Source organism: Neoarius graeffei, chromosome 19, assembly GCF_027579695.1.
Source record: "Neoarius graeffei isolate fNeoGra1 chromosome 19, fNeoGra1.pri, whole genome shotgun sequence".
Classification (NCBI taxonomy): Eukaryota; Metazoa; Chordata; class Actinopteri; order Siluriformes; family Ariidae; genus Neoarius; species Neoarius graeffei.
This window is the reverse complement of record NC_083587.1, coordinates 39,520,745-39,547,839: the sequence shown is the minus strand read 5'-3', so window position 1 is coordinate 39,547,839 and position 27,095 is coordinate 39,520,745. Positions and strand designations below refer to the sequence as shown.

Below are 27,095 nucleotides of genomic sequence, written 5' to 3'. Positions count from 1 at the left end.
AGTTGGACAGACGGATCGGGGCAACGTCAGCAGTGATATGGATGCCAAACTGGTCTTTTGTGGTAAAGAGAGAGCTGAACCAAAAGGCAAAGCTCTCAATTTACTGGTCCATCTACGTTCCCACTCTCTCACCTATGGTCACGAGCTGTGGGTAGTGACCGAAAGAATGAGATCGCGGATACAAGCGGTCGAAATGAGCTTTTTCCGCAAGGTGGCTCGGCTCTCTCTTAGAGACAGGGTGAGAAGCTTGGTCATTCGGGACAGACTCAGATTAGAACCGCTGCTCCTCAACATTGAAAGGAGTCAGTTGAGGTGGTTCGGGCACCTTGTTAGGATGCCCCCTGGACGCCTCCCAGGGGAGATTCTCTGGGCATGCCCCACCGGGAGGAGACCCCAGGCCAGACCCAGGACACGTTGGAGAGATTACATCTCTTGGCTGGCCTGGGAATGCCTCACTATTCCCCTAGAAGAGCTGGTTGAGGTGGCCGGGGAGAGGGAAGTCTGGGCTGCTCTGCTTAGGCTGCTATCCCCACGACCCAGACCCGGATAAGCAGCAGAAAATGGATGGATGGATGGATGAAATGAAGAATCCATTGGATTCAGGGTACGACAAGCACATAGTAAGACATCTAGCAGTGGGACTTACTGATACAGATTTTGCAGATGACTTAGCGTTAGTATCTGAAACAATGGAGCAAGCCCAACTGTTCTTATTGAGAGTTGAGTCCTATGCTGCACAGATTGGTTTACATGTAAACAAAGACAAAACCAAGTACATGGCTTACAACCTAGCTGATAGCTTTGTACGAACGCTGAATGGTTGTGAATTGGAACAAGTGGATGATCTCCTTTATCTTGGCTCTTGTGAAAAGGATATTAACGCCCATATTGCAAAAGATTCTAGAGACAAGTAGTTCATGATGTTCGTCTGAGGATGCTCTGATGAGGAGGATGAGGATGAAATGAAACTAAATAAAATAACCCATAATATTGAGGTGGGTTGGAGGTGGGGCATTATAGTTTTATTTACAAATAAAAATTGATTAAATATTCACTCCACTTTCTGTGAAATCCCAGTTGCCAACAAAAGTCACATAATTAGTTGAATGGAGTTGACCTTGACCTTAGTGACTTGTATATTGAGTATCATATGATTACCTACCGACCGACCGACCAACTTCGAGGCATAGACACAAAACCTCTGAAGGTGTACTGTGATATCTCGGACCAAGCTGTTGGCAGCAGAAAAGCAATGCTAACGGATGACATTACACACAGTTTAATGATGGAATCCTGCCATACCACACCAAAATGGAATAGGGGTCTTTGGCTCATTTTCTTTTTTTGAAAAGCAGGTTGTTTTCATTTTCGAATTTTGGTACATGTTGAAATCCTGCCACCAGGATCACTGTCCAATCACAGCTCTTGAGCAAATTGGAGCCATGGTTGAGGAAAAGGACTTTAGATAGTTGCTCAAAATCTAATAGATTAACCAACTGGACAGGTGTTGTCATATTGTGCTAACCAGATGAATGCTGACATGGCTGAGGTTTATGGTAATAAGACAGTGGCTGGTGTCAGCCCTGCGATAACCTGGTGACTTGTCCAGGGTGTACCCCGCCTCTCACCCATAGTCAGCTGGGATAGGCTCCAGCTTGCCTGCGACCCTGTAGAACAGGATAAGTGGCTACAGATAATGGATGGATGGACAGTGGCTGGACTGTAGAGGGAGGTCTTCAACAGCCTAAAAAAGAAGCTTCAACATTAACCTATCCTGTCGGCCAGATGTCCTGACATTATCCTTAAGAATTCACTGGTATAATTCAGAATGTTATTGTTCCATCAACCATGGCCAGCCATCTTGGCGCAGAATAAGCAGATGGGCTGCAGATGCAGAAATTTCACAGATGGGATCAGGTTCTTGCAGTGTTTTCCTTTTTTCCCCCCAAGCGTAACGCTTTCCATCAAAAGTTCTATTTTGGTCTCATCCATCCACAAAACATTGTTCCAGTGGCCTTCTGGCTTGTCTACATGATCTTTAGCAAACTGTAAAATGGGCAGCAATGTTCTTTTTGGAAAGCAGTAGCTTTCTCCTTGTAACCCTGCCATGCACACCACTTTTGTTCAGTGTCCTCCTGATAGTGGACTCCTAAACAGTAACATTAGCCAATGCGAGAAAGGCCTTTCATTGCTTAGAAGTTACCCTGGGTTCCTTTGTGACCTTGTGGACTATTACACACCTTGCTCTTGGAGTGATCTTTGTTGGTTGGCCCCTACTGGGGAGGGTAACAATGGTCTTGAATTTCCTCTAATTGTCTGACTTTGGACGGGGGGAGTCCAAAATATTTAGATATGGTTTTGTAACCTTTTCCAGCCTGATGAATATCAACAACTCTTCTTCTGAGATCCTTAGAAATCTCCTTTTTTCATGCCACAGTACACTTCCACAAACGTGTTGTGAAGACCGGACTTTGATAGATCCCTGTTCTTTAAATAAAACAGGGCACCACCTGATTATCATCCCACTGATATGAAAACACCTGACTCTATTTTGACTTTCAAATTAGCTGCTATCCCCAGAGGTTCACATACTTTTGCCACTTTGATATGTGATATTGGAAAAAATTTCCTCAAGAAATAAATGACCAAGTATAATAGTTTTGTCTCATTTGTTTAATTGGGTTCTCTTTATCTACTTTTAGGACTTCTGTGGAAATCTGATTGTTTTAAGTCATATATAATGCAGAAATATAGAAAATTTCAAGCACCACTATATGTTGCAGTTACTGCATCATTTGGTGCTCTGTGACTTAAGGATGTACTGAGGTATTACATAGTGCTCCTAGTGGTTAGGAAGCATGAAATAGGGATGCAACAGTTTAAAATACAGTTAATGTCTAAGGGTGTTTTCACACCTGGTCCCCTTTAAAGGAACCAGACTCAGTCCTCTTTAAGTGGACCAAAAAGTGGACCAACAGAAAAAGAACTCGGTTCTTTTTGTGTTCACACTGTGAATTTATTACAAAGAGGACTGGGTTCTCTTTCTGGTCCAGTTAAGCTTTGATGGGGCCTCAGTCCTCTTTCTGTTCACACCAGGTCCTCTAGAGCCCTCAGACCCCCAGTGCACGGAATTCTGGGTAATTTTCTCTTGAATCAAAATGTCTGCTGCCATGCTTGCCCTGCTGTATTCTTTGATCAAAATAGTGCGGATTAAGGAAAATAAATTTATTATAATATATATGAGTGATTCCACGCTTATGGGTACTGAAATGGGGACATGAACTTATTCACCTAAAACCATTTCTTTTTTTACCATCAGGTCACAAAACATGTAATCTTTAATGAATGATATGTTAAAAGATAACTTTAATTTTCTGAGATGTAATAAAAACATATTTATATGCCAAAGTCAAGCCTATAAGTTCCAAAATGATGTCTGTTACATTACTTCTGTTACGATTGTCCATCTCGCGTCTGTTACAAATTAATTACAATCTAGCTATATACCATGTTAATCTTATTGAAAGAATGTGTATGTTTATTCTACTACACATGTTTATTAATTATATTTGCTAAAACATCACCTTCCTATGTTTCAAAAAGTAATTCTACATTGTTAAAATTGAGAATATACATGTCCACAACACTTCTGTTACGTTCTGACTTTGGCATATAAATATGTTTTTATTACATCTCAGAAAATTAAAGTTATCTTTTAACATATCATTCATTAAAGATTACATGTTTTGTGACCTGATGGTAAAAAAAAAAAGAAATGGTTTTAGGTGAATTTTTAAAAATAAGTTCATGTCCCCATTTCAGTACCCATAAGCGTGGAATCACTCATATATATATATTTTATAGTTATATTATTGTGGCCGACTTATCAGTCAGTAAGTTCAGAGAACTGTAAAGCAGCTGTGGTAAGTTCCAAAAGGAAGTTGAGTTTCCCTGCTACAGTCACGTGACCAACTACGGCAAACGAAGAAGGTTAAACTACAGTGAAGAAGGCAAAGTGAACCCGGTGCGCTTTTTGTTCACAATGCGCAGATTAGGCGAACCGTACCGTTGATTTTTAGCGAACCGTACTGAGACCACCTCCTGAGGTGGTCTCAGTTCGGTTCGCTTTAAAGGGGTCTGGGTACGGCTGGAGTGTTCACATATGCGCAAAAAATGCTGAGTCATCGATCTGAGTTCGGTTAGATGGCTGAAAGGGACCAAGTGTGAAAACACCCTAAAATACACTCGCTGGCCACTTAAATAGGAACCCCTGTACACCTGCTCATTTATGCAGTTAATAGCCAATCATGTGGCAGAAGTGCAGAGCATACAGACATGCAGATACAGGTCAAGGGCTGCTGTTTTGGGCTAGAGACTCTGGTTTTGTCCCAGGAGCTCAGCGGTTTATGAAATACTCACACTAACCCCATGTGGCACCAAAAACTGTTCCATGGTTAAAGTCACAGAGATCGCACTTGTCTTCCATTCTGATGTTTGTCATGTCAAGTCAAGTTTATTTTTATAGCTCTTTTAACAATACATTGTCACAAAGCAACTTGACAGAAAATTAAAGACTTTAAACATGAGCTAATTTTATCCCTAATCTATCCCCAATGAGCAAGCCTGTAGTGACGGTGGTAAGGAAAAACTCCCTCAGATGACACGAGGAAGAAACCTCGAGAGGAACCAGACTCAAAAGGGAACCCATCCTCATTTGGGGGACAATAGACAACGTGATTATAAATAACTTGCTTCTATAACTGTATCCTATAGAGTCACAAAGTATAACTGTGAAACCAGGAAATTCATTATAGTTTTAACATGAAGTCTGTTTTGTTGAAGTTATAAACTGGCCATTGATGGAAACTTGAATGCAAAACTGTTCATGACGACTGCGGTCCTAAAGTTAGCAAGTTAACTGTAGTCCTCGGCCATAAAAGCATTACTGTAAGTGTCCAGAGCCATCTTCCAAGTGCAACTTTCGAATGTCCATATAGGGCCGTCCTCCACAGGAGCAACGTGATGAGACTCCAGGATTGGCGGATTAGATAACTCTATAAATGAGCAAGTGTACAGTATAGGCATTTCTATTAAAGTGTATATCAAATGTTTTGATTCATCACATGGCATGTGCCTGATGACCTTAACAGAACTACACCAGCTGTACTTACACAACCAGTGTGATTTCACATTTCATTTACTAGAACAGATGAAAAATGTCTCTAAAGGCTAGATCTATTAAATATAATTATATGGGAATGTTAAATAGTAATAATTATCATTTATTAATATTATAAAAATTAATTATGGATTCTGCGCACGTTTACATTTTTTAGATCTCATTGGGAACCAAATGTCCCCACAAGGATAAGTATATCTGAGACTTTCTGGGAATGTTTGGTTGGTCCCCACAAGGACAAATGCTAAAACCTTAAGATAAACCTAAGTTTAAACCTAAGGTTAGGGTAAGATTTAATTCTAAGCATAGCAGTAATAAGGTGTAATTATGTAAGCATTCATGTGTATGTGTGTGTTTGTGTGTTAGACATGGTCAGCACAGTATGATTTTGGTTCCTATGGACACACCTGGTGTGCGGAAGATCCGACCTCTTACTGTGTTTGGACAAGATGGTAAGCGCCAGTGTTTATCTGCATGCATGTGTCACCAATTTTTAGCGTCTTCCGTCTTTTTAACCATTCTGTTTTATGTATAGTTTTATTATACATAAGTGTTTTTTTCCGTTGTAAAAATAGAGGCACTTCTTTAAGACAAAAATCACGTTTTCCATTGAAGAGATTGTTTAGCTTATTTCAGTGAAATAGTAAATGAAACTAAATTTATTCAAATAAAAATGGCAGCTCTCCAAGTTATTGAAGGGGTTTTGTGTCTATTACCTATAAATATTGTAAATAATAATTAATAAATATTGTTTATATTGCTCAGTTGCTGCTATAAAGATCAATTTTACAGTTGCACTTTATCTATTATACACTTCCAGTAGAATAAAAACATGAACTCTGGTATGAGCTCACTTCCTGTGAGAATTTATTTATTTTGGTCATGTCTTATCCATGTATGTGACTGGCGAGTGGCCGAGTGGTTAGCGTGTCCGCCTCTCTGTGTCCGGAGATCGTGAGTTCAACTCACGGTCGGGTCATACCAAAGACCATCATAAAAATGGTACCTACTGCCGTCTGGCAAGGCACGCTGCAATACAAATGTGAGTGGGGAGTCAAACTCTCATGGTTACCAGAGGACTAGCCTCCCACTGTAACCCTAGCTACGTAATAGACGAGAGGCCGAGGGCTACGGAAACGGAGATCGGCGCCACCCTATGCACCACTTGGCGTGGGAAGGACTTTGGCTTATCTATGTACCTCCTTGCTTTTTATGTGTTAAGATAAAGAGTAGTGTGTTCTTGTACTAATGATTGTTTGTCAGTGTTTGTGATGTTTATCTTCCTCCTCTTTCATCTCTATAGATGCATACCATGGTGGCCATTTTGAGATACACTTTGACAACGTACGTGTTCCTGCATCCAACATTCTTCTGGGTGAGATAGCAAATTTAGACCAGGAATCCCATTTACAGTGGCTTGCAAAAGTATTCAACCTCAAAACCTCAAATACTTCTTGTACTATATACGACTTGAACCCCCTAGAAGCTCCTGATGAAAGATATTGTCTTAATGAGCAGACAATTGATATATAATTGGCCTACATCTGTGAAATATTAAAGCAGCTCCAAATTTCTGAACAAAAAACACCTCAGTTGAACTGTTATTAGATACTGTCAGTATGCAGGAAAAGAGTGAAAATGACTAAGGAGTGCTCTAAGGAACTTTAATTTTATGGTAATAGAATTTCATAACTTGGGAATAAAGTGTAAAATTATACCTTAAGACTGGGGTTCTTAACCTTTTCTGCTTTAAGTCCCACCTATTCGTACTTGTGCCGAGTCGGGGCCCATTAAAAAAGATCACCAATTATTTTGGCTCATCTATACTATTAGAATCTAATAATCTATTGTAAAGTGGATTAATGGGATGCAACATCACTCCCTGTTACAGGCTGGGAGCCCAGGAATTAAATAAATGCAATAAAAACAAACTTTTAAACTGTAGGTATTTTATTTAAAACTCTATGGATGTGCCAGAAGCCAAAGCATGCATGCAGGGTGTTCTCAGTCAAAAAGGATTAATGATCCAAAAGTGGAGTCTGGTCCATTAATACAAGAACTTATTGCCATGTTTGTGTTCAGCAAACAAGCAAGTTATTAAAACCAACAAGTACACTCAGAAGAAGTGGATATAGAAACCACGCAATGGGATTAGATCCTTACACGTTAACAAAGGAGGATTTTTCCGATGAAAGAAAAAAATTACTAGCTAAATTTGACATTTAGTAGAATAAATTTTGATCTTACTGTAGCTGGAACTAAATACAAAAACAATTATGCATACTATTAATTAATTTAATGTGAAGATAATTAACAGATAATCAACAGATTTTAAGGGGTTTTTTTTTGTATATTTTTAATCTTTTATATTTGTAATTATTTGTATCTGTACATGCATGGCCCCACCAACTCTGCTGATCAACTTATCGTGTTTAAATAAAGTTATTCGTTCATTATGAATTGGAAAATCATTCATCCGTTGAGTTCTCCTACATCTCAAACTCCCTGGTGCTGCAGATATCGTTCTACACGGACAAACAGATGAAAATCTGGAAGAGGATGGAGGAGTACAACTTCTTATATGTGGCTGGGTTAAAGATCTGGGGATCAGGGCACTACAAGATAAATCCTGTATTGTTTTTGTCCGGGTAAGGAGGAATTTCTGGGCTTTGTATGCGTCTCTGTGATGGTTGCTAGGACACTACAAATTTTAGTATTGGGTGTAAACAAACCACAGTCACTCGATTCTCAATCCTTCCTGCTCTTCTCTTCCAGCAGGCATCACGGATCCATATAATTTACCCACAAACATATTTATTTATTCTGCCCACCGCACGTGCACACACTGTGTGGGTGGTAAATGCAAAGGAGGAACGTGACCAATAATAGACACTTGTTCTTCTTAATTTACCCACAAATGTATTTATTCCACTTGAAAGGTGTACAGCAAACCAGCTACCGGATTTGGAACATGACAATGTCCTGAACTATTTAGTATTTGGCGTCACACTTGAAAAAATCCACGGCCCTGTGGTTGAGAAACACTACCTTAAGAGTTTGAACATCCCAGTAAGCACTGCTGGATCAATAATGAGAAAGTGGAAGCTGTATCACACCACCCAAGTGCTACCTAAACAAGGCCACAGTCAGGCCAACAGTCACTCTGAAGCAGTTACAGAGTACAGTGGATGAGAGTGGAGTAAAGGTTCACCAGACAAGCATTTCAAGAGCTCTAAATAATTGAGGACTGAATGGGAGCATGGCTAGAAAGAAATCATTGTTCAAGAAGAGCCACATGAAAGCATTACAGTGATTCAGTGAAGATCTGGGGGAGGGGTTTGATGCAATGAGACCAAATTCAAGACACTGTATTTGGGACAGTTTCCAAGTGCTAAGTGTGGTGCAAACCTAATGCAGGCCATACAGTTAAAGGTAGACTGCCTTTCAGATTTTTCAAGCGTAGGTCATAAAAACAATTTTTCCCCGTCACCCAGTTATTTTTGTTTAGTGGACTGAAAGCTACTGAATTCAAATCATAGCCTTCCCTAAATTCTCTGCTATTTTTTCCTGCTTCACCATGACCCAATTCAAGATACTACGCCATGCATCACGTGGTGGGCTTTCCCTGTTCACGCAAGGCATTGTGGGATACAAATTTGAAACAGGAATGGAAAATGGAGGACGTGAGTGTACGAATGAAACATGAAAGACTGACTACAGTAACGGAAAGTGAAAAGAAAAGACGTTAGATTGTGAAGGAAAGGAAACGCAGGGCCAAACTAATAAATATCAGCAGTCAGCGAGCACCTCTGTGTGATCAGCTGTTCGTTTAGTGACAGAATGATATAACTGTCAGTGCACGGTCAAGGTAAACCTGTAGATGGCAGTAATGCAACACTGTGGATGCCAGCTGCCGTAAAACCCAAAAGAAGAAGGTAAACCTGCGCATGCACACACAGACTTCCTGTATCTGCTTGACTGCGCGAAGTGAGTGATTTCATGCACATTATTTGCTAAGGAATCCCCTCAAATTAAATAACTTCCCAGCCACAGAATTGCCTGTTTTTGTTTTGTTTTTTGTTTTGTTTTTTTTAAGATATTGCAGAAATAAACATGTATCACAATAACCAAATTTCGGAGGGAACTAAATTTCACCGATTTGATGAAATCGAAAGGCCGTCTAGCTTTAACAGTATTCCAACTTACCCCAACAGACTTGATGCCATTATTGCAGCAAAAGGTGGTTCTACCAAGGACTAGTCTGAAAGGATAAATACTTAGGCAAGCACCATTTGTCAGTTTTTAATTTTTTAAAGATCTCCTCACAAATAATGAATTTCGACTTTGAAAATGTATTTTAAGAGCATATTGGTTTGCACTTATAACTGGCTGGAAAAATCTGTTATTTGTAATTTAGAAAAATCTGATGACTTCGGGGGGTTGAATATTTTTGCAAGGCATTATACTTTAAAACGTGTTTGTTGTAATTTATGGACATGTATTACAGGACCTGACAATTTGGAAATATGTTTTGGGTAGTGTCTGCAACTCTCAGCATTGCTTTTTTACAGGTGAGGGTCGGGGGTTCGAGATAGCTCAGGGTCGGCTGGGCCCCGGTAGACTGCACCACAGCATGAGGGCAGTAGGACTAGCAGAGCAGGCACTGGAGCTGCTGTGCCAAAGATCTGGTAGCAGAAGCACCTTTGGCAAAAAACTGTACCAACATGTATGTTTCTTCCTACAGGCATCCATGTTTTTATATAGAAATGGAACTGCTACTGGTCACACATGCTGTTATAATAAATTATTTCATTTAACTAGTGGAGCAGTGTTAGCTTTTTTACTAGTGGTCATGAAGTTAATCTTCATTTATTTATTCATCATTAGTAACTGCTCATGGTTATCCTGGTAAGGATTAGAATGAATCCAGAGCCTATCCGAAGAACACGCACAGTCAATGTTAATGGTCTGCTGTATTGTCGCAATCCTCTACATTATCTTTAGAGAATGCACTTTCTAGTTATTATTATTATTCCATCCATCCATTATCCGTAACCGCTTATCCTGTACAGGGTCACGGGCAAGCTAGAGCCTATCCTAGCTGACAGAGGGTGAGAGGTGGGGTACACCCTGGACAAGTCACCAGATCATCACAGGGCTGACACATGGAGACAAACAACCATTCATGCACAAATTCACACTTTACAGTCAATTTAGAGCCACCAATTAGCCTAACCTGCATGTCTTTGGACTGTGGGGGAAACCGGAGCACCCGGAGGAAACCCACGCGGACACTGGGAGAACATACAAACTCCACACAGAAAGGCCCTCGCCGGCCACTGGGCTTGAACCCAGAACCTTCTTGCTGTGGTGCGACAATGCTAACCACTACACCACCGTGCCGCCCCATTATTATTATTATTATTATTATTATTATTATTATTATTATTATTATTATACTGTTTGTTAATGCTTTCCTGTGATTTTTACATCATGGTCACAGATCTAGCCAATGTTCATGTGGCATTGTGTTGTAAATCTTTGAAATTGTCTCTTACTAGTAGGTAAATACTGACCCCTAGAGTTGAGTATAATAGCTTTTACTGTATTTGACTTCTTTTTGTTTTCTTGTTCGTGTATTTCTGCCATCTTATATGTACATGTTGCCTTATTTGTACATTTGGACCATAGGAGGTGGTGGCTCATTGGATAGCAGAGTGTCGCATTGCTATTGAACAGACACGCCTACTGGTTCTCCATGCAGCTTATATACTTGACACACAGGGGAACAAGGCGGCAAGGAAACAGGTAACACACGCGCACACGTGGTTGTATTAACTCACTCGCACAATCATTGCACTTCTGTGAGTCGTTCTGGATAAAGGCATCTGCCAAATGCCATAATTGGGAGATTGGATAAGCTTTGGAAATCCAGTAATGAATATTTTGTGAAATTAAAACTTGGAAAAATGTACAACTTTTGTTTTTAAGAACATTGAAAAAGAAGCAGACTAAAATATTTAGTTGTAGACTTTAACTTAACCTACAATAAATATACCTAAAGAGGTATATTTGGTTTCAGTGCAAGTGGCTGCACCCTGGTTAAGCCTATTTTTAGCAATATCAGAACTTTTAAAATGAATAAATTGTTATAAAGTTTTATTTTTAATGTAAACATGCAGGGGGCATGTCAGGGCACTTGGCGTAATCGGCAAAGAGAGTCTATTTTGGGGTTTTGTTTGGCTTTAAGAGCCTCTTGCATAAAAAAGATTGAATGCTGTATTACATGCAGAAGTTGCTTTAGCTAAATATTAGTTAGGGTTGTGCAACCAGATTATTTTTAACTGCTTTTTTTCCCACTAAATTGTTTCGAATTTTATTGTTTGGTATATAACATTAATGGTAGAGAAAGCTCTGATATGATTTATATGGCTTCATGTTTATGCTTCACAAAACTGTATGTTCTATGAACCCAACTTGAACGCAGTTCTTAATAAAGCCCTCAAGCTTGGGCATATTAAAAAAACAGCTCAGTTGAAACCATAGGAGTGCTAACTGCTCTCTTTGGCATACATGACTATTCCTTTAAAGTGCATATTCTGGACCAAATTCTTTTTTTTTTTTTTTTTTTTTTTAATATGAATGTCCCTTTACACACTCATCCCATCTGTCTACAGCAGAAAAAAATAAAATAAAACGCGTCTGGAAAAATCCCAAGGGTGTCTGGAGCCAGATTCATGACGTTACCTGCGGAAGCGCCAGCAGGCTGCGAGAGCTTGCACGGTTTCAGTGCACAGCCTGTGTAGACCAAATTTAGCAGCTAGCGATTTTGCATTGACATATGGAATTGTCACGTGAGCGCAATGTTACTTCACCTTTGGATGAAGAATGTAATGTTGCTACATCCTCCTACGATACATCTGTTAACCATTTTAATAATTACGCGAGAACGTTGAAGAAATTTGCAGAAAACCACCAGGTCGTTTTCTCATAAACAAACCAGCGCTGACGTAGGATTCAGAGGGAGGCGTCCCGCACGCGACGTCACAAAAATCAGTGTTTCCCGGGAAATCCAAATGCCAAGTTTTTTCAGAGGCGGACCAATTCGCCTCAAATGGCTTGATTTCAACTGCATTTTTCTGGTATTGCACAAAATGCAAAATGTGACAGATATTTCACCAAAGATTAATACAAAATAGGAGAATTACATTGATCTTGCTCCTGAATTTACCTGTGATATGCACTTCAAAATCATACATCATAAATTCTCCGACTTTTTCATGTATGTCTGCAGCCAAAAGATTGCAACAAGGCTGTACCAACAAAGACCACATTTAATGTCATTAGTTTTGTTTGTGTCCCTCACATTGTCTCCTGTAGATTGCGATGATAAAGGTAGCAGCTGGCAGGATGGCTTGTAAGGTGGTAGATTGTGCCATTCAGGTCCACGGGGGTGCAGGAGTATCTGCTGATTTCCCTCTTGCACAAATGTGAGTATGGATGTCTCAGTATCGCTGAGGTGTTTTGGTCGTATTGGCAATGATTTACCAAAGTTTCAGCAATGGTTTCCCAGGCTACTTAGAATTTACCAGTGTAAAGGAAAATGTTTCACACATGAGTTCAATGCTCAAAAACTTGAGTTTCACAGGAAAAATTGACTCTTGTGCAGGGACGTTGGAACATTTTTCTGGGAGTGGGGGTATGTGGCATGGACTACTTCACCCATTGCACCATAATGGCTTCTTTCATGGTGCCCTCCCAGGACAGCACTGTCCAACACAGCAGTGGTGATTAGCCTGACCCTAACCCTAAACAAGGTTTCCAGGCCTGTGGAGGAAAAACATCCCCGAAACTTCACAGAACCTCCACCATATTTTACATTTAGGATTGGGTTCTTTTCATTATAGCCATCCTTCTTTTTACACCAAACCCACCTTGAGTGTTTCTTGCCGAAAAGCTCAATTTTTGCTTTGTCATACCACAGAATACGGCTCCAGTTTCGCAAACTTCAGGCGCTTAGGTTTGTGGTTAACTGGCAGGAAAAGCTTTTTTTCTGGCACCTTCTAAATAATCTGTTGGCATGGACATGGAGTCTGATGGTGGGTTTGGAGACTTGGAAACCCCACGATTTTACTTTTTCTTATAATTCACCAACAGTGATGATTGGGGATTTTTTTTTTTTTTTTTTTGCCTCTCACCCTCCTCCTCACTGTACGTGTGGGCAAAATAATCTTGGCTCCTCTTCCAGGCGAGTTTGTAACAGTTCCAGTTGGTGTCCATATTTTTATTATTATCCTAACAGTAGAAATAGACATTTTCAGGCGAGAAGCTATTTTTATAACCATTCCCTGACTCATGAAGGTCAACACACTTCTCCCTTATTTGGTTTGTGTGTTCTCCCATCTTTCCCATGCTGATAGATGACTAAGGGAATCTGGTCACTGTCTCACCTCATATTTGTTCCCCAGTTAATCAGGACGTCATGGATTACAGCTTGAAAGTTCCTACACACTCCAGTCAACTCCAACGAATACAATTTAAATGGGAAACATATTTCAGGTACATTGTGTTCACTATCATTTCCAGGGGTGCCAATGATAGTGCCATGTGTTTTTGTTTTAAAATAAATTGATTTCAATTAAAGGTTGGATTTTTCTCATTTTCTCAGTGTGAGATGAAGCGACTTCACCAAAAGGTGGATGTTTTTTTTTTTTTCTAACCCTTTATACTAATCTTTACCAGGGGTGCCAATAATCATGGAGGGACGTGTAGTTTATATATGGATTTTTCTTTGCGTGGTACAATTTTAACTTGCATTTGTGGATGCGGTGACGAACTGTTCTATTTTTAATGCAGTGCCACCTGAAGGTCCGAAGATCACAAGCATTCAGTTTTGGTTTTCAGCCTTGTCCCTTGTGTACAGAGGTTTCTCTGGATTCTCTGACACTTTTTCCCCCCACACAGTTTTTCACAGGGCTGTGAACCCCTCCTCATTTTTTACTTCTGAGTGACTTGGGCTCTCTGGGATGCTCTTTTTATGCCTAGTCATGTTACTGACCTGTTGCCAATTAACCAAATTATTTGTGAGGTGTTCCATAAGTTTTTCAGTCTTTTTTTCTCCTGTCCTAACTTTTTTGAACGCATTCAAAATGCATTTAATGCAAAATGTAAGCTTGTGTTTTTCAAAAAACAATAATCATTTCTCAGGTTCAACATTGGTGTGTTTTCTTTCTACTATTTTCAGTGAAATATAGGGTCTCCATCCATCCATCCATCCATCCATCCATCCATCCATCCATCCGTCCATTATCTCTAGCCACTTTATCCTGTTCTACAGGGTCGCGGGCAAGCTGGAGCCTATCCCAGCTGACTACAGGCGAAAGGCGGGGTACACCCTGGACAAGTCACCAGGTCATCACAGGGCCGACACACAGAAACAAGCAATCACTCACATTCACACCTATGGTCAATTCATAGCCACCAGTTAGCCTAACCTGTATGCCTTCGGACTGTGGGGGAAACCGGAGGAAACCCACGCGGACATGGGGAGAACATGCAAACTCCACACAGAAAGCCCCCCCCCCCCCCCCCCCCCCCCCCCCCCTTAACCACTGGGCTCAAACCCAGAACCTTCTTGCTGTGAGGCGATAGTGCTAACCACTACACCACCATGCGACCCGATAGGGTTTCCATGATTTGCAAATCAGTACATTCTTAATTTTTATATACATTTTATACAACATCCCAACTTTTTTGTACATCTTGGGGAAGTTCATTCCACCACCTATGGGGGGGGGGTTTGTCCTCCATATTAATGCCCATGGTTTTGGAATTGGATATTCAATCAACAAGGGCATGTGGGTGTGATGGTCAGATGCCCACATACTTTTGGCCATATTGTTTAATGAAATCAAGTTGTTGCACTATAAATGTGCACACTCATATATTTGTTTTTCACGCAAGGAAGTGAAGAATAAACTGCACTGTATTCCATACAAATCTATTATACATCCAAAATAAACTTGTTAAAGTAACACATTTATTTACATGGGATAAATACATTTATGAGGGATAAATTTATTAGTTCATATCTTTAAACTCTTTTTATTTTTTTGTGAAGCTGCTTTACGACAATGTCTAAGCTATACAAATAACTTGACTTGATTTACATGAGAGTCAGCAATATCAGTGCCTCTTCCAAATTTTGCCACAGTTGAACATTCCCACATTACTTTTTTGCTGCTCTCAAAAGTGATTGATCGAGCTAATAACTGTACACCTAATACTGTAAAAATGTGAACTTGCCATTTTGTCTGTGTTCCTCATTTGCTCTCTGACTTCTTGTTAATCAAAGTAACAAGCATGTACTTGTATCCAAGCCCTCATACCCTGTGAATGGAGATATGGTCATCCTGGAAGAGACCACTCCCATCAGAATGGTTTTTTTTTTTAAAGATATTTTTTTGGGCTTTTTGCACCTTTTTATTGGATAGGACAGTGTAGAGACAGGAAATGAGTGGGAGGGAGAGACGGGGAGGGATCGGGAAATGACCTCGGGCCGGAATCGAACCCGGGTCCCCGGATTTATGGTATGGCGCCTTATCCACCTGAGCCACGACGCCCCCTCCCATCAGAATGTTTCATTATAGGATCATAGTGTAGGTTAAAGTCCATCAGAAAAAAACATTGCATTCATTTGCAGTGACACTTTCCTTGGGCCAGGTGGAGGAAAACGAAGCCAGATCACAGCTAAAGGCCCCCCATAGCGTAACATGATGTCCATAATTTTGCTACTGATGTTAAGTTTTATTTCAAAATAAGTCCCTATGAAATAATTTTGTTGGGGAAAAGTTAGGTTTGTAGATTGATTGAGTGGAAAATTTCAACAATTGGGCCTCTTTTATCAAGGTTTTAGTAAAGTTGTGTGTAAATGTTTGTGTAAGCCAAACCGAACTAAATATTTCCAGCAGTTTTATAAAAGTTTCAGAAATGCAGTTTTTCTTCAGGGCGGCACGGTGGTGTAGTGGTTAGCATTGTCGCCTCACAGCAAGAAGGTTCTGGGTTCGCGGCCAATGGGGGCCTTTCTGTGTGGAGTTTGCATGTTCTCCCTTCCAGGTGCTCCAGTTTCCCCCACAGTCCAAAGACATGGAGGTTAGGCTAACTGGTGGCTCTAAATTGAGTGTGAATGGTTGTTTGTCTCTATGTGTCAGCCCTGCGATGACCTGGCGACTTGTCCAGGGTGTACCCTGCCTCTCACCCATAGTCAGCTGGGATAGGCTCCAGCTTGCCCGTGACCCTCCACAGGATAAGCGGCTACAGATAATGGATGGATGGAAACCCTATATTTCATTAAAAATAGTAGAAAGAAAACATACCAATGTTGAACCTGAGAAATTATTGTTTTTTGAAAAACAGTCATAGGATAGCCAACGAAGAAAATCATCCATCCATTATCCATAACCGCTTATCCTGTGCAGGGTTGCGGGCAAGCTGGGATAGGCTCCAGCTTGCCCGTGACTCTGCACAGGATAAGCGGTTATGGATAATGGACGGATGATTTTCTTCATACTTGTGTGTGTATGTTGATTACCAGTAAAGTGCAAAGCATGTTCCTGATGCACGTCATTTACATGAAGTGACGCCCATAAAATGTGACTCATTTCTATGCCAACAAACATATTTAGCAGTCTAACAGCTCCTGAGAAAGTCAGAATTAAGAAACAAATTCCTGAAAAGTTGAATTAGGTGTGAAGTAACTGAGGTGATGACAAATGGAGAAAAAAAATCTATCCTGTACTTCGGTGATTATGGAAACTGAGCATAGCATACCGAGAAACTGCGATTTCAAAGTTGTTAAAAGTGTCTTGGCCAACGTTCTGGAAGTGTTGCGCAACATTAAAAGTGGATGTTGTGGCAAATAGAACCATCTCATCTCATTATCTCTAGCCGCTTTATCCTGTTCTACAGGGTCGCAGGCAAGCTGGAGCCTATCCCAGCTGACTACGGGCGAAAGGCGGGGTACACCCTGGACAAGTCGCCAGGTCATCACAGGGCTGACACATAGACACAGACAACCATTCACACTCACATTCACACCTACGGTCAATTTAGAGTCACCAGTTAACCTAACCTGCATGTCTTTGGACTGTGGGGGAAACCGGAGCACCCCAAATAGAACCAATTTAAATGAAATATTACTGCATGTAATATTTATGACTGTATGTAATATATTCATGCAAATGATATGAAGCTGATCAATCAAGGTTTGCATTAGTTAGTGTTATTATGCATAAATATACACACAGGAGCATGAGTAGAATATGAACGTTTTTCTGCAGTTATGGGATTTTCATGAATACCATATTTCTTGTGAAAACAATCCCATGAAATGAATTACAAATTAATCCCTTCCTGTCCAGCTGAATAAATGAGACCCGTGCTGCATGTTTATTTGATGCAGTTATTTTTCAACATTCTCCATATTATAATGCACAAGGTAAATGGTGTGTTGTCATCTATAATTCGAATGTGTAAATTGTACACTAAGGGTATGTATTTGTGTGTAGGTATACATATGCACGAACTCTGCGTCTAGCTGATGGTCCTGACGAGGTTCATCTGTCTTCGATTGCCCTCATGGAGCTCCGGGACCAGTTCAGACAAACAGCTGCTAAACTCTAAACTAACCACGACTGAAAATGTTTTTTTAATCAGTTATGAAAACTTGATTCATTTTAGTCAAATTATATTACTCAGCACAAACTTTATAATTCTTTACTACTATAACTGATTTTATTTTTATTGGAAAAAAGCATTATCATGATGATTTAGATAAAGTGGGGTCAAAAATTCTGAGAAAACTAGTGATAATGGTTCTAGTCTGCAGAAGAATTTAATAAAACAATTTTCATTGCAAATTATATTATTGACAACAACTCGAGTGAAAAGTAGAATCTTTGAAATATTTACACGAATTTCAGCATTTCTTAGTATTTGGTATCTCCCATTTTTATCCCCCGCTGGCCGAAAGGTCCGAAGGGGGGATTATGTCGTGGCGATTTCCGTCCGTCTGTCTGTCTGTCTGTCCATCCCAGGAAGGGCGCTCACCTTCTGAAATTAACTCCTCTCACAGAGTTTGGAGGAATTTCACGAAACTTGGCAGGATTCTTTGTTATATGTCGGTCATACGCATATTGTAATTTCGTTAAATTCGGTCACATTTTACCAGAGTTACAGTCCTTGATTAACAAAATTATAATTTGACAATTTCATGAGTTTTTCCTTCTGAAATCAACGCCTCTCACAACTGTTGAAGGAATTTCATGAAGCTTGGCAAAAGGAATTGTTATTATCGGTAATACGCATTTTGTTCAATCCGGTCGCACTTTACCAGAGTTGTGGCCCTCGATTAACAACCTTGTACTTTCACAATTTCATGAAGGTGTGCTTGCCTTCTGACATCAACTCCTCTCACAATTTTTGGACGAATTTCTCAAAGCTTGGCAAAAGTCCTTGTTATATGACGGTAATACGCATATTGCAATTTAATTTCGTTTGTGAAAATTTGACCAGAGTTTTGACCCTTGATTAAATAACTTGTACTTTGACAATTTCATGAGGGTGTACGTTCTTCTGAAATCAACTCCTCTCACAATTTGTGGAGGAATTTCACCAAACTTGGCAAAAGGCTTTGTTATATGACATTTATACGCATATTGAAATTTCGTTTAATTTGGGCAAATTTTACCAGAGTTATGCCCTTGATTATTAACAAACTTGTACTTTGGCAATTTAATCAAGGTGTGCTTTCTTTCTGAAATCAACTTCCCTCACAATTTTTATCCCCCGCTGGCCGAAAGGCCCGAAGGGGGATTATGTCATGGCGATGTCCGTCCGTCCGTCCCAGGAAGAGTCCTCACCTTCTGAAATCAACTCCTCTCACAATTTTTGGAGGAATTTCACAAAACTGGACAGGATTCTTTGTTATATGTCGGTAATACGCATATTGCAATTTCGTTCAATTCAGTCGCATTTTACCAGACTTGTGCAATAGTTGCCAGCGGGGTATATTGTGCTCTCAGAGCACTCTTGTTGTTTTAATGACATGCATTTTTCAAATCCTTTGACCTTTCAATACAGCATAGCAACAAAAAAAATAGCAAATCATTAAGCAACATTTAAGTATTTAATGTCAAATCAATCTTTAAATGAAAATCACCTTGACAATATTCTACATAATATGAAAATAAATTCAAACCAATGCAACATTTGTAAATTCACATTTACAAATACTAGATGAGCTTAATGAAAAGCCAATATTTCAATATTACAATATTAATACAGTATGGCAATATTAAATCTTGTTATACTAAACCTTCATTGGTATGCAATCTCTCACTGATTATTCTGTTATAGCAGAGTTGGTGGAAATTCTTGTAGATTTTATAACTGTGTAAATGTGATGTACTTATAGAAATAAATGTCACCGATTCTTTTCAGATCACTGATGTCTCATAAAAACTGTGTGAATAAAATAAGAGTGACTGGCTGAATTGTTTTTGAATATAAGGCTCTCTTGAAAGGGAGAGTCATTGATTCTGGAGAAAGATTGCTGAATAGGCATGTAACGAGATATCATTCAGTGATAAATCTCGATACAAATTTATGACGATTCAAATTGATATTAAATGAAAAAGTGAATCACATTTATTATTGGGCTGCGTAATCTCTTAGGTTTTCCGAGCTGTAATTGCTTTGTTTAGACAGCAGAGGCACAATAATGTAAAATACAGGGAATACACATCATTTCACCGTACACTGTAAAAAAAAAAAAATCCGTTGTTTTTACGGAAAAATACTGGCAGCTGTGGTTGCCAGAATAATCCTGTTAAAAATACAGTGAAATGTAAACAACATTACAGAATAACTTGTACATTTCACTGGGATTCCATGTACAATTAATGATAGCTAAATGTAATTTTTAAAGGTATTCAATGTACAATAATCAATACATAACTTAATTTTACGGATATTCATTGTACAATAAACAATGATTGCATGAACATTTCACCGGGATTCAATGTAAAATGATGGTTACAAGCAATGATCTACTAGACAGATATTTTATTTGATTTAGAGTTTTACGAAATGTGCCGGAGAGCCTCTACTGACATTTTTTTAACAGGACAATGATGTAATTTTTACTATCACATTCTGTTTTAGTATTACAGTTTGTCTGTGTTTAAACTACAACAATTTGTAAATTCTACAAAAAAAATGATCAATTCAACATATTCTTACTGTTAAATTAACAGTGGTATTTGGTGAGGAGTTTTACAGTATATTGATGTAAATTACACACTGCTTCATTGTTTTTGTATTTACAGTTTTTTATGTCATGATTTTACATAAATTCACTGTTAATTCTACGGACATTTTTTACAGTGTAGGCAGAAGTAACACACCTCTGTTTTTGTGGCATTACCCAAAAAAATGAGAGTATCGTTCTCATAGTGGTAGGAATGTGTGTCAGTTTTTACTTTGTGGGACATCACACAGATCCCCATGAGAAAAACTGCTCTTGTTCAGAATTGCAGCTTTTATTTAATAATAATTATAATCATCCATTATCTGCAGCCGCTTATCCTGAGCAGGGTCGCAGGCGAGCTGGAGCCTATCCTAGCTGACTATGGGCAAGAGGCGGGGTACACCCTGGACAAGTCACCAGGTCATCGCAGGGCTGACACATAGAAACCCATTCACACTCACATCTATGGTCAATTTAGAGCCACCAATTAGCCTAACCTGCATGCCTTTGGGGGAAACTCATGGGGAGAACATGCAAACTCCACACAGAAAGGCCCTTGTTGGCCGCTGGGCTCGAACCCAGGACCTTCTTGCTGTGAGGCAACGGTGCTAACCACTACACCACTGTACCACCCACATGATGATGATGATAATAATAAGGCTTAGTAAAAGGTACAGGTATAGTGTTGTTCAAATACAGCAGCATACTGTAATACTCATCAGTTGACTGATTCACAAAAATCAATTAATCTAGAATTAGATATAAAATTCAGAGTATTAGATTATCTTGGCAAAAAGATTTTTTAACTGGAGTAAATATGTGAACGGACTGGTTTCAGGTTTTGTTTTGTTTGTGTACTTATGTTTCTTTTTTCTTCCTTTTTTTTTAGTCTTGGTGAGCATGCTCCATTAAGAATAACTATATCTAACATTTTTTACCTTGTGGGGATATTTGGTCTTTTTTCCACAAAACTGCAAGTTTTATTTACTGTGTGTGTGTGAGAGGGAGAGAGAGAGACCATGGGACAGTGCATTTTTGTGCCTAAATTTTACTGAGGTCATTTGGATTAAGAGGTAAATGATGCCATGTGTAGCTGAAGAACCATTTCAAGTCCGAGTAGCTCTTTCCTTATTTATGATGTGTGATTTGGCAAAAAACATCCCCCCTCCCCCACTTCCTTTCTCTTGAGTTCAGTCGAAATAATACTAAATTATTAAAATAAAAAATAAACTTCATTTTCATAGAAAATATGAATGGAAATGTATATTCAGGCTATTTTTGTTCTCACTCGTCTCTCTCTCTCTGGCTCGTCTCTCTCGTGTGTCTCTTTGGATTACAAATTTAACGCAACTATAAAATAACACAAATATAAAAATAACACAACTAAACAACAAATGATTGACAACTTTAATACAAGATATTCTCATCTCTTACTGTTTAAAGTTTGATATAATGAATGCTTCATCAGCAGTGACCTTAATCACAAACTGACACCAGATCAGAAAATATTCTTGAAAAGTGCTCTATATAGACCTGCATAATTTACTATATTAGAAAAACAAAGAATCTTTTTTTTTTTTAATACATAAACTTTTATATAATTGAGTAAAGAAAAACTTTCTTTAAAATACAAGACTATAAATATTTGAAGCTGGGTATTTGATTGCCACAGCCTGGCATTGTAGAGGTTTGAGCAGCACTTATTCCGATTGCTTGATCTACAAATGGAACATGTTGTACAGGAAATATAATTCGTATATCATGCAGCCAGATTCTGAAAACAAAACAACAACAACAGCAAAACAAAGCTTATGCACTGTAAAAGAGTAAATGAGTACTTGATCTCTTCCAGTGTCTTATAAATGCTTTCTTTTTTCTGTTCAAATGTTTGTGTTTTCTTGTATTTTATCACTTTATCAGTTGATTGCTGGCATTTTCCAAACAATTTACACAAATAATACATTCAAGATTATAGTTAAGTAGTCCAAATCAGACTTTAGCCCTGGACAAAACCTTAAAAATTCGCCTACACTAAACTTTATGAACGCCAGATTGGGGACAATGACAGGAGTCCCTGTAATAATAAGCAAAAAACAAGTTTTAAATAATATCTCCACTGTTTTTAATTACCTTGAAACATTAAAAAAAAAAAAAAACCCTTCAGGAAACACCTTAAATGACAGCACATAAATGAACACTCAGATGGACTAAATATAGATGAACAAACCATATGCATCTCTGTATTTGTCCTTGCATTGTTTTGACTTTATCCCGATAAATGTTCTGTCTCATGAGTCGACTGCGGCTTTTGTGTTCTTCTTGGTCGTACTTCTCCTGGGCCTCTGCTTCGCTGTCTAAAACAGGAATATTCAAGTTCACTTGTGTAGTCATTTCTGTTTCTCCACTGTGTGTGTGTACGTGCAACTCTGAGCTTCCTGTTAAAACCAAGTTATTCAAGCACATGCTGTTGTGCTCTCTCTCTCTCTCTCTCTCTCTCTCTCTCTCTCTCTCCGAGAGTTAGGTTTTTGCAAGAGTTATGTTTGTGCCCATATGTCGAGGTCTAGAATTAAACAGACTCTTTTACACCACCATTTAAGTTCACGATTGGTCTCTTAAGTATTGTGGACTATAATAGAATATACAGGGTGTTTTCAAAAAAATTTGACATTATTTGAGATGTAAATATCCCAGAAACTACATAGTCTAGGCAAATGAAACTGAACAGGCTTAATGTTGAACAGTATAAGATTTATTCCTCAAAATTTGAAATATCAAAGGTATGTGGATTCCATGAACCATTTCACAAATTTTCAATATACTGTACGCGTCGCCTGAGACACGGCACTCTAACACACAAAACACCTTTTCGTTTCCAGTGAATGGCATTTCTATACCTAAAAAGATAAAAACAAAAAACATTAAACATAAAATTTTTGACCTGTTTCCACACATGCTGTTAATTTAAGGTTAATTAAACGAGAATTGGCAAAGTTATTAGATTGTGAAATGATATCAAATTTTTTTTAAACACCCTGTATTTGTGTGTGTGATGTATACAGTGTTGCTTCTACCATTCTAGAAGGCATGGCCGGATCAGCAGCAGCAGCTCCAGCATGCCTTCGAGCTCTCACTACCTGTAACAGAAATATCCAAAATTACATTTGCCAAGTCGAAACTTTTATATTTGTCATGCTGTAAATGATATGCTTGGTGTTTTTTTTTTTTAATTAAACTCATTAAACTGAAATAAAAAAATAAAATAAAATTATGCTGCACAACCTCATTTGTTTGCCATAGCAAAAGATGCTTATTTCCTGTTTCCAGGAAGACATTTATGCTCCCACATAACACATCAGCTCTATCTCTGGAGGACAATGATAAATCCAGATCTGAGAAACACCATCCGAACCAACAGAGGGCACCCTCAGCCGAATGCGAATTATTTCTTGTGCACACGTTTTCCACTTCCAGTTGTGATTATCTTGTTATATAAAGCTTGATCTCATGCTTATGTTATCACCAAGTTTCAGCCAGAGCCCTTAAACTGAACATTTTCGGATGCATCTCATATTTTCTGTCACTGTGTTTGGGATTTCTGCTCATGTTACGATGAAAGGCCAGTGTTTGGATTTTCTGGTGCCTCTGACTAGGTAGATTTGAGGGGGAAAACACCTGCAATTGGATCCAATTGCATTACATTTAAGTTTCGTCACAGCTCTCTTGATGAGAATATGGTATCTAGTGATTAATTAATGGTTAGGGTAGAAGGATCATAACTGGGGTCATTGCCATGGATACATACTGGCAGAGGACTCATAGGGTTGTGACTGAGCAGCGAGTAACTGCCCACTCGTGACCTCGGAGGCACTGGTCTCTTCTTATTGCTGTTCAGATGACGCCTTGATCTGTCAGCCTGGAACAATAAAACACAATATAATAAAGGGCCATCTTTTTTATTTCAGGTGCACACCCAAATATAAACACACACCTGAATTAGAGTGTTGGGGAAACCCTTGGCTGTAAAGGCTCCTGGTAGGTTGGCTTGGCTCTGGCGAGCTCCTCTCTCATGGTTGGAGTTTGGGTGCTTCAAAAACCTTGACTGAAATAGATACAGGTTATTTTGATCTCTTGGTTACTTTTAGCTTTTGCTCATTAAAAACACGCAAGTAATGTAAACTCTTTAGTTAGAAAGGTAGAATTATATCTCATCATCGTCACACAGTTTGACCAAAGCGCATGGTTAATATACCAAAAGTTTTATCTTGATTTGGAGTAATTATGGCAAAGTAGTTATTATATACTGTAATCATCCACTCAAATCAAATAACGGTAGAGTTAGTTTTGTTAAATGTACCATAAATCATTAGGTGTAGATCTAAATGTGCTAAAAGTCATGTTGGCGTCAAGGTCGGTTACTCAGTGTATTGAATCTATTATTATGGTTGTAAGAAATTCGTTAAAACTCTGTTTAAATAGCATATCTAAATCAAATAGACATTTTTTTTTTAAATTTAACATTCTTCAAGTGTCTTTCTTCTGAATACCCTTCTCCTACACCCCCCCCATCCCCAGTAAATTTAATACCATCATGATGTTTTATTACCATCATTAAACTGACGTGAACAAAGATTTTAAAACACACACACTATTATATCCCCATCTTGAGAGCCACATAGTCTTTAGTTAGAATAAAGCTGGATAGAAGCAGCTATTAAATGAAACGTAATAAATCCATCTTGATCAGATTAAACACCAAGAAATGTTGCACTTTAGTGATTATCGTACAAATATATGCCAGGCCTTCTAACAGATACAGTATCAAACAATAGATACAACATTTACCCGAACAAAGTATGTTCAGATATCAGAGGGTTTTTTTGTTTTGTTTTTTCATTTAAGGGTTCTACTGTATCTTACCCTGTCTCAAAGTTCTAAAAAAAAAAAAAAAACAGACATGGTGGGTGGACCATGACATTATGCTGAGTGGAAACTTTAACAGACCACTGACTCATGGAAAAGCCAAGGAAACTTGGCACCATTCTGTTCTATTCATGGTTTTTTGGTCACCTAGGCTGCTAGAGCCTCCGACACCACAGGACAGAGACATGAGAGACCCCCTCAGCTCCATCTTTGTCATCACTACTACTTTTAATCTTTAAATGTTTTCCTGATACCTCAAGCTTTTTTATGTTCTGCTCTGTTCTGACCACAAGCCCCGCCTTGACCACTGTGATGCACTTTTGCCGGAAAGAAATAGTTGTGGTCAGTTTAAACTTTATTGGCTTTCACATGAAAAAAGCAATACTGCCAGTGCATTTCAAACATTCTCTTTTATAGGTTTTGATGTCTCCTTGTAGAAACCGACAGTACACGGAACATTTTGATGAATTTTATATTTGCATTCCATGTCTGTGATATTCTATCCTCAATATGTGGGAATATTCTACAAATATTAAATGCCAAAGCTGCATCATATGAGATTCCTAAGAATTATTATTATTATTATTATTACTTTATGGTATGCATAACTGCTTACCATATCGGACCATTTCATGGTTCAACTGCATTTGTAAGGTATTTCTATTTAGATAAATTGTTCTAGGTGTACATTTCCAAGTACACCTTTTCACAGCTAAAATATTCGGTTTACTGTTTTCCCACTGGTTATATGAACTGTAAGAATTTTAAACCTTCATCCCACTGTAGCGGTAGCTTTTTATTTTAACTCTATTTTCTACTTACTGCGACCTACATGCGATAAGAATCAGAATATACGTTGTTTTTACCATATTTTGGAGTTATACTAGTCTAGTAATAAAGATTATAGAATACAGAATGACAAGGAACCATGTTATGAATATTTATAACATCCACAGTTAAGGTGTAGACGAGTGTGCAATCTCAATGTATAAAAAGCCCTTACCTTTGCCCTTTCGACCTGGCCACTGTCACAATCCGTGCCCCCGTCTGCACAGTCTAAAGCATGTGTTAGCAAGTAGCCCTGCATACATAGCAGGAAAACCCACAATACTGTGTTCATTGCTGCAGGAGTATGGGTTTGTAAGAGAGAATGAGTATGGAAGACTGTCAGCCCAGCAGTTTTCTTTCTGCATTTTATACTCCCAGCTTTAATGGACACCAGATGGGCGCCGAGGAGGAGAGGCAATGCAAAACACACACACATGCACGCACACAACCACACACACACGCACAATCTCAGACACGCACATATACTGTACACGCACATGACACTGACTTCAGGTATCCCTTACAGAACATATAGCGTAAAGACATGCCCAGAATGTCAGAGATTCTTTTTATTTTCTGATGCAGACAAAAATTGAAGAAACTGGCCAAGTCAAACAGGATTTTGGTTGAAAGCAAAACAGTGATTACAGCTGGTATATTCATATCCTCCCCACAGAATGTAAAAGGCTGGCAGAAAGATTTGTAGGGGTTTGGAGGAGTGCTTCTCACCAGCTGCATGCTCTCGCCACATAATAGTTACATTCCAGGCTTGTGGGGACTTTGCAGTGTTTTCTTTGAAGTGGACTGTGCTATTATTTGAGGGTGCGTAGGAAGATGAGTTTCCAAATAATTACCCAGACA

At 38.9% G+C, this 27,095-nt stretch overlaps 2 protein-coding genes across 5 annotated transcripts in view; one reads left to right on the top strand and one right to left on the bottom strand.

The window, feature by feature from the left end:
* Window positions 1–19,727, top strand: part of acad11 (acyl-CoA dehydrogenase family, member 11) — a 90,943-nt gene extending 71,216 nt beyond the window's left edge. For 2 of the 3 annotated variants that reach the window (XM_060900061.1, XM_060900060.1), the window contains 6 exons: window positions 5,546–5,631; window positions 6,483–6,554; window positions 9,751–9,905; window positions 10,871–10,987; window positions 12,560–12,669; window positions 17,746–19,727. In XM_060900061.1, coding sequence (XP_060756044.1) covers window positions 5,546–5,631; window positions 6,483–6,554; window positions 9,751–9,905; window positions 10,871–10,987; window positions 12,560–12,669; window positions 17,746–17,860 — 655 coding nt within the window. In that variant the 3' untranslated portion in view covers window positions 17,861–19,727. Of the gene's footprint in view, window positions 1–5,545; window positions 5,632–6,482; window positions 6,555–9,750; window positions 9,906–10,870; window positions 10,988–12,559; window positions 12,670–13,647; window positions 13,739–17,745 lie in introns of all 3 variants that reach the window. The other variant, XR_009650726.1, reaches the window with a different exon arrangement.
* A 2,152-nt stretch (window positions 19,728–21,879) lies between these two features.
* On the bottom strand, window positions 21,880–26,569 carry si:dkey-12l12.1 (uncharacterized). 2 transcript variants are annotated; one of them, XM_060900893.1, is made up of 5 exons: window positions 26,410–26,569; window positions 24,475–24,585; window positions 24,289–24,399; window positions 23,558–23,620; window positions 21,880–22,840 (listed from the first exon to the last, which is right to left on the bottom strand). In XM_060900893.1, the coding sequence occupies exons 1-5, from the start codon at window positions 26,524–26,526 to the stop codon at window positions 22,775–22,777; spliced, it is 468 nt and encodes a 155-aa protein (XP_060756876.1). In that variant the 5' UTR covers window positions 26,527–26,569; the 3' UTR covers window positions 21,880–22,774. The 2 variants fall into 2 exon arrangements, with proteins under 2 accessions (XP_060756876.1, XP_060756877.1); XM_060900894.1 differs by lacking the exon at window positions 21,880–22,840 and adding an exon at window positions 22,848–23,380.
* Between the last annotated feature and the right edge of the window lie 526 nt (window positions 26,570–27,095).

What these genes read in the sequence shown, in the direction of transcription:
- si:dkey-12l12.1 (XM_060900893.1), bottom strand. Translation starts at nt 26,526, where the DNA reads ATGAACACAGTATTGTGGGTTTTCCTGCTATGTATGCAGGGCTACTTG. An exon ending in GCCAGGTCGAAAGGGCAAAG is followed by an intron (nt 24,586 to 26,409) that starts GTAAGGGCTTTT and finishes TATCTATTTCAG; the next exon opens with TCAAGGTTTTTGAAGCACCC. An exon ending in CGGCCATGCCTTCTAGAATG is followed by an intron (nt 22,841 to 23,557) that starts GTAGAAGCAACA and finishes TTCCTGTTTTAG; the next exon opens with ACAGCGAAGCAGAGGCCCAG.